Raw genomic sequence first — 7,500 nt, 5'->3', positions numbered from 1 at the left:
GACTGACATGTGTCTCATGTGTTTCAAAAGACGACTCTGCTCTCTGTGCAGTAAAAACAAAATGATGGGGTGATGACTGCATTAGAAGTTTCTGGGTGCTGGTCTCGGGATCGCATTCTCCATGGTCATCGACCAATGATCTTGGAGACAGGAGTCTTGGAGGCTGACCAATATTATTCATGTGCATGCCTTGCAGTTATGTAGCAACATGTCCCTTCGCCCCTTACTCCAGAAAATACAAACAATGTGATCCTTGCTCTATCATGTGAATCGAATGTCTCCTTGGCTTAGCTTCATTCTCGTTAAGGGCATGAGGCAGTGAATTATGCTTCCTGTATGGTAAACATATGATGACAAACGATTTATGAAACTAACCACAGGCGTCCCCTTGCAACCTACTGGGTACCTGATAACAAAAACCGGAGCCACCTCGAACAGATTTCAGGCATCAGCCAAGATACCAGCTAATCATGAAAATGTCCCTCCTTCCATGGCTAGGTCGCCAAATTCAAGTACTCTAAGGCATCCATTAGAGCAATATTCAACACGTTATGAGACTACTATGTTTTTAGGAATACAGTCAACCTTGACTTTTATTTACATGAATTGTTGTTCATAATAAAGACATTTTCGGCAATGAAAAGTCTTAGGGAAGCATGTCTAGAACCCCTTATAGAAACTCACCCTATCCATAGCTTTACACTAATGCCAATAACCATAACCATATGATAATGATAACAAAAACATTGATAATATTCACCTTGCACCGATGCAATTGGAGCGTGTTCTCTTTGCATGTGTTGACCTTTCCATTAACCCAGACGGTGTAGTTGAGAAGGGTACCCATAGGTTCGTCTGGCGGCGCCCACGAAAGGAGGACCTGTGTGCTACTCCAGGGCAGGGCAAGGAGAGCTCGTGGCGACGACGGGACTGTTTTGGCGGGGATCAAGAATTGCGTATTGAGAAGTCAGTCAGGCCGAGGCTAAAGATACTGAAGATTATCTGCTTTTCCTTCATATCAGTCTACTTCTCAATGGCATCTTATGATCAAACTGATGATAGTGAATATGAAGGTGAACACCAAGAGCTGGCATGATTAGATAGGCCCTTTAGAGTATAACAATGAGATTCGCAGCCTGAATGAATATCGAAGAGAACATAAGGAGATCATTGCGACCTACCCCCAGGAAGAGTGTGTGCGTTTAATGTCACACCTTTGTAGTTTCCATATCCTTTGTTTAAGGCGCTCACCTGCAATGGTTATGTTATCGTATGATTTTCAGATTCAAAGAATTCAAAAAGATTTAAATTTCATTACTGTGAGTATTAATAGAGAGAAGCTTGCCTTGTGTTTCCCCTAGGGATGAAATATCATTGTAGAGCACTGTGATAGTCATTGTGCAGTTAAGCAGACATAATTAATTATGCTGAGATCAGAGAGAAAAATTAAAAGATGGGACAAATCTTCAGAATACTTGGCACCGCGTTATTCCCCTTGTCTTTAACTATTGACACGTGAAGGCAATAGGGTGTGGAAGCTCGCTTATACCACACAAGTCTGGCCCCAACAACAGCCCTAGGGTTTGTATGTGAGCGTTTATATGTAAGTGTATCAGAGCCAAGGATAGGGCCCACGAAGGATTACACTGTCGTCGTAGGAATAACAGTCGCTCATTGCTCTGTCAAAGTTAAGATGTCCTCTTCTCTTCACCTGAAAGGAACACAGCAAACCATTTTTGCAGCGATTTCTTACCCTAAGCCGACCATACGTAACTTATGCTTATAGGGCCTCTCCTCTGAGACCACTCTCTCCTACCTGAATAGTATAGTCTGAATCGGGTTGGAGAAGAGTGACGGTGAAGGACCTCTTTCCGTAGTCGCGAACCAAATTATGAATATTCTTATGAAACATGAGCAATGTCTTGCATGTGTTGCTCACTTCTATATTCACCCTGTCCAGTTCTCCTGTGGGAGGAGTGTCATCCGGGTCTTCCCAGGTCAGTCCTAAGGAATGAACATCCGGGGTAATCTTCAGGTTTCTTACAGGTCCTGGCGCTGCGGGGGAAAAATCTAGGGATGTTAAAAGTGCATGCTTTTGTTTTTTTGAACGTGCACGAAAAGATACAGTGTGATAAGTGGCGTTTGCTTCGAATCTGGCACTGAACCGAATTTTGCATCTATGAAAACACGAGGCTCCCATTCTCCGAAATCTATCAACACATGTAAATAACAAAAACATTGATGTTAATCATATTTAGCTTAACTGAGGGGTTCAGAGACCAAAGAAATTAAACTAACCAAAAACTCCTTGCTTCTGACACCTAAGAATCTGCATGAGTACTCACTTCCAGGATTTGTTGCGAAATAATCACATATTTTCTTGGACCATCCACCTCTCTGCTGTCGAGCCTGAAGGCAGACTGTCATTCTTACATAGTATGGGACGAGCGTTTCCAATATTTTAGCCGTAGTCGAGTTCACAATTTTGATCTCGTTGGATGTGTAGGAACTTGAAGGCACTCTGGATCCTATCTGGGTTGATAAATGTTAGAACTCAGTACTCTTCACCCATGCTCGCTCTCTCTCTCTCTCTCACTCTTCCCCCTGCCGGCTCCCCCTCCTGATCCCTCCTTCCCTCCCTCCCACCCTTCTCTCTCTCTCTATCTATCTATCTCTCCCCCCCCCTCTCTCTCTCTCCCTCCCCCCCCCCCTGCCGGCTCCCCCTCCTGCTCCCTCCCTCCCTCCTTCCCTCCCACCCTTCTCTCTCTCTCTCTCTCTCTCTTTCTCTCTCTCTCTTTCTCTCCCCCCCCCCCCTCTCTCTCTCTCTCTCTCCCCCCCCCCTCTCTCTCTCTCTCTCTCTCCCTCTCTCCCCCCCCCCCCTCTCTCTCTCTCTCTCATTCTCCCCTGCCGGCTCCCCCTCCTGCTCCCTCCCTCCCTCTCTCTCTCTCTCTCTCTCTCTCCCTCCCTCCCTCTCTCCCCCCTTCTCTCTCTCTCTCTTCTCTCTCTCTCATTCTCTCTCTCTCTCTCTCTCTCTCTCTCCCTCCCTCTCTATCCCTCCCCCCCCACTCTCTCTCTCTCTCTCTCCCTCTCCCTCTCTCTCTCTCTCTCTCTCTCTCTGTATATATCTGAGTCTAGCCGCCGTGGTGAACGGACGTGTTTTTGCTTCCTCTCCGCCGCCGCCTAACAGCTCAGCAAACCATGGCATCTCATGGTCCCACAGAGTCAGAGGGAAATCTGACTGCCCTCCCCGGGTCACAGGGGGCCAGCCTGGGAGCTTCCCCGGTGCTTCCTCGGACAGCTAGCCCGAGCTCTAATCCCCAGAGTGAAAGGGGACCCTTGGCCCAGGGTTACGTGCCCCCTTCCCAGGGTAATGGGACCTCCGCCCTAGGATATGGGCCCCTTGGCAGCGCGGGTCAAAGCTGCTCCCTCGCCCATGACGATGGGCACCCCCATGGCAGCCAGGGTCGAGGCTGCCCCCCCGCCCAGGGCAAAGGGCGACTCAGCAACCCGGACAACCACAGCAGCCCGATCAGTAATTACAACAGTGATAAAACTGAGAACAATGAAGACAGAAAAGCCGTCTATCAGGTAGGCAGCATAACCATAGTGTTAAACACGATCCTATACTTTATTGCAACAAAAAAAGCATGGGCTCGGATGGTTTTGTGTGATCAAATCCGGAAACTGTATAGCCCGGATGAGATCGAAAACGCCTACAATATCATTCTGCATATATCAGACTCAAGAAGGACAAGAAATATAACTAAAGACATTAAAAGGATGACAAACTCCATAGTGCATACCATGATCGATCAGTGTTTAAAAAAGGACAATATAGTGTTTGCTACAACAACGACAGACACTCCCGCCACTGACTGGTCTCCACCACCTAAGAAAACAGGTATCTCTACACCATTTGTAAAAATCTTTCAAAAACCAAAACACCAAAATACACAAACACAACACGAACCCTCCCTCATCAATCAAGATCTTATTGAAAATAAGATTGATCTGCTGATCGGAATGTTCTCCGATCAACAATCTGCAATCAACAGTCTAATTAGCCAAGGTGCGATGCCTTCTCAGCCGCAGGAATACGGAAAGGAAGCTTTCGTCACAACATCCTCGACCACATCCCATCACGCAATATCTGATCTCCCAACCCCTGCCCACGATCAATCCGCCTACCAATCCTTCCCCTTCGCATCCCCTCCCCCTGGCAGAATGACATCTACCTCTACACCACAAATTAAACACACTCCTACACCCACCACGGCAGCACCCACGACCATCGCCTCTCCTAGTCCCCCCCCCCCCCCCCCCCACCACTCCGTCCCCACTACGAACTCCCTCACTACCCACTCCGACCCAGCAGACTCACGATCTTGCTGACGCGCCAGCCACCCCTCGTCCGGAGCCACGTAAGCGTCTGCCCAAAAACAACGCTGACTCGTCCCCAACCGGTATGAGGAACGAAGCCTCTACACAAGTCACACCTAGGAGAATCTACGTTTGAAACAGTAAAAGGAAAAACAAGCAAAAAAATCTCCCACCAAATCGCCAGTGGGAAGACACGACACACCACCACGTGCCTGGAGTACCTGCCCCCCCCCCCCCCACTACCCCTCCTGCTTCACAAACACCACAGCTCATCATCAACAACTACGCGGAACGAGCGGAAACAAACAAACAAACAAACGAGCAGCCGCAGCCCCACCAAGATGAGGAAGGTTTCGTTCAAGTTAACTCTAGAAAACAAAAAAGAAAAACAAGGGAGGAACGCCACTCGCCAAATCCCTTGCAAGGTGCCGACCGTCCTCAGGTAGTGTACCTTTATATCACGAGTTGCCACCCAGATACAGATGAAGACGATATTGAAGACTTTTTGGACAATAATTTCAACCAAATTGCCAATGTCAAAGCTTTCAAAACAAAAATGGCACATGATTACTACTCTAGCTTCACAGTCACCATTAGGGGCACAGATATAAAACCAGATATTTTCTTAGAGTCCGACATCTTCCCCAACAATGTAAAAGTATTCCTAAATAGAAACAAGTATAAAGGCGAGCAGAATGTTTGACGTTGCAAATCCGGCGGTCAAACCACTTAACACCATCATTATAGAACACATCATTGCACAGTCCCTCCTCGGTCATTTCGAAGAAATCAAATTGATAATTAAGGAGAGAAACATTGATATCTTGTGTATCAGTGAAACTTGGCTTCACCAAGAAATATCGAGCAGTTTCATCAGCATTCCAAACTTTCACGTCTACAGATGTGATGCAGGACGTGGAGGTGGAGTCTGCATATATGTAAGCGATACCCTTAAATCAAATAAGATCTCCTCTGCAACTGTAAATCATACAGCAGTAGAGGACATCGGGGTAACCGTACAAAGCAGTATGTATCCTTCCTTTCTCGTCGGCACAATCTACAGACACCCTCATGCCACCACAGAATCATTTGACTACCTAGAAAATATTCTCAGAGATATGTCAACAAAGAGAAAACCACTTTTCATCTTAGGTGATTTAAATGACGATCTAAGTAAACCAAATGCAAAATTAAATGGGATAATTAACAAAAACAAATTAAAACTACTTATAAAGAAGCCTACAAGGATTACAGAAAACACCTCATCCATATTAGATGTTATAATAACAAACAGACCCGATATTACACTACACGCAGACGCTGTCCCATGCCACATTGCTGATCACGAGCTTATAACCTTGACCTTGAATATAGTAAAGACAAAGCGAAAACCAGTCAGTAAAACCTCTCGCGACCTAACGCAGTACGATCCTCAATTATTCTGTCAACATATTATAGCCAATGACTCGTCACTGTCAGAGATCTTAACAACTGACGACGTTGACAAACAAGTTAATATTCTTACAAACGTGATAAAGAACGGCCTCGATACCTGCGCTCCTTTCAAAACAAAAACAGTTAGGCGTCCTCCCGCCCCCTGGATAAATTACAACATTAAGAGGGCCATAAATGATAGAAATAATACTCACAAAGCTCTCAAGATAAACAGATTTGACTCCACCCTTCAGGCTGAATACAAAGAAAAGAAGAAAAATGTGAAAACACTCCTCCGCTGGGCGAAAACTAATTATTTTAAAAATAAGTTCAATGAATGCAGAAGCGATTCTGCCGAAACGTGGAAACTAGTAAATACATTAGTGCCTAAGAAGAAACAAAATACAGACACCTCCCAAAATTCCATAAATAATACAGAATACTTTAATAACTTCTTTGCAGAAGTAGGTAGACGCACTTTTGAACAGACAATCGCCCCCACATATCAACACAACATAAACGAAACGAACACTACAACAAAATTCTTCAGACCGCAACCAGTAGAAGTAGAAACAATTATCCTAACAATAAAACACTTAAAAAAAACAAATTCCGTGGGAGCAGATGGAATTGCACATCGTTTCATAAACGATAGTTTACCAGCAATCGCATATTATCTGACAGTAATTATTAATACATCTATAGTCACCGGTGTTTATCCATCACTTTGGAAACATGGCATCATAACTCCGATTTTCAAATCCGGTGACAGAGACGAAATCAATAATTATCGACCCATCACTATACTACCAATAATATCTAAAGTTCTCGAGAAAATAGTTGCAAACCAATTAACAATATTTTTAGAAGCGAATAACCTTATATCTAACACGCAACACGGTTTTAGGAATAAATTATCAACCGAAACGGCATTACTAAAAGTCACAAATGAAATATATAATAATATAGACAATAACCAGATCAATTTGCTCACCCTATGTGATTTATCGAAGGCCTTTGACAGTGTCAGCCATGAATTACTTGTAAGCAAACTAACAAATCACGAAATTTATCATTTCTGGTTCAAAAGTTACCTGTCCGCGAGAACTCAATCAGTTAAAATCCACGAAAAATTATCATCAATGCAATCAGTTTCGTTCGGTGTTCCACAAGGCTCAATCCTTGGCCCAATCTTATTTACTATATTCATAAATGTCTTCTTGTTCAGTACGCAGACGACTCTCAATATCTTCACGCTGCCTCTGTAGACAATCTAAATTAATTGATAGAAAAGACTAAACAGATCCTAACAGAAGCAAAAAATTACTTCGATATGAATGGCCTGAAACTAAATCCACAAAAAACACAATGTATTTTCATTGGCAGCCGTCAGAACATAGCAAAAATACCCACAGATACAGTTATTGATTTCCAAGGTTGCTTCATCAAACCCAACACAACAGTAAACAACCTAGGGGTACACGTAGACAGATACATGACATTCGAGACAAACATTGATCACATCTACAGAAAAGTAATGGGCACACTGATATACTTGAATCATATAAAAAATAAAATACCCACAGAAACAAGAATTGCTGTTATACAAACACTAGCACTTAGTATCCTTAACTACTGTCTTAACATCTGGGGCTCCACAAACAAAACACAAATACAAAGGACACA

The 7,500-nt window shown here is 44.1% G+C and overlaps 1 protein-coding gene across 8 annotated transcripts in view; it reads right to left on the bottom strand.

The window, feature by feature from the left end:
• Positions 1 to 7,500, bottom strand: part of LOC125029773 (tyrosine-protein phosphatase Lar-like) — a 15,534-nt gene that overhangs the window by 2,043 nt on the left and 5,991 nt on the right. For 5 of the 8 annotated variants that reach the window (XR_007115226.1, XM_047619911.1, XM_047619907.1 and 2 more), the window contains 4 exons: positions 2,346 to 2,532; positions 1,817 to 2,055; positions 1,182 to 1,251; positions 761 to 930 (listed from right to left, as the gene is read on the bottom strand). Coding sequence is in view for 7 of the 8 variants with exons in the window: in XM_047619911.1 (XP_047475867.1) it covers positions 761 to 930; positions 1,182 to 1,251; positions 1,817 to 2,055; positions 2,346 to 2,532 (666 nt within the window). In the remaining variant the exon portion in view is untranslated. The remainder of the gene's footprint in view (positions 1 to 760; positions 931 to 1,181; positions 1,252 to 1,816; positions 2,056 to 2,345; positions 2,533 to 7,500) is intronic. The other 3 variants (XM_047619910.1, XM_047619909.1, XM_047619914.1) reach the window with 3 other exon arrangements.

This window comes from Penaeus chinensis, chromosome 10, assembly GCF_019202785.1.
Source record: "Penaeus chinensis breed Huanghai No. 1 chromosome 10, ASM1920278v2, whole genome shotgun sequence".
In the NCBI taxonomy this organism is placed as follows: domain Eukaryota; kingdom Metazoa; phylum Arthropoda; class Malacostraca; order Decapoda; family Penaeidae; genus Penaeus; species Penaeus chinensis.
This window is presented reverse-complemented; position numbering and strand designations above follow the sequence as displayed.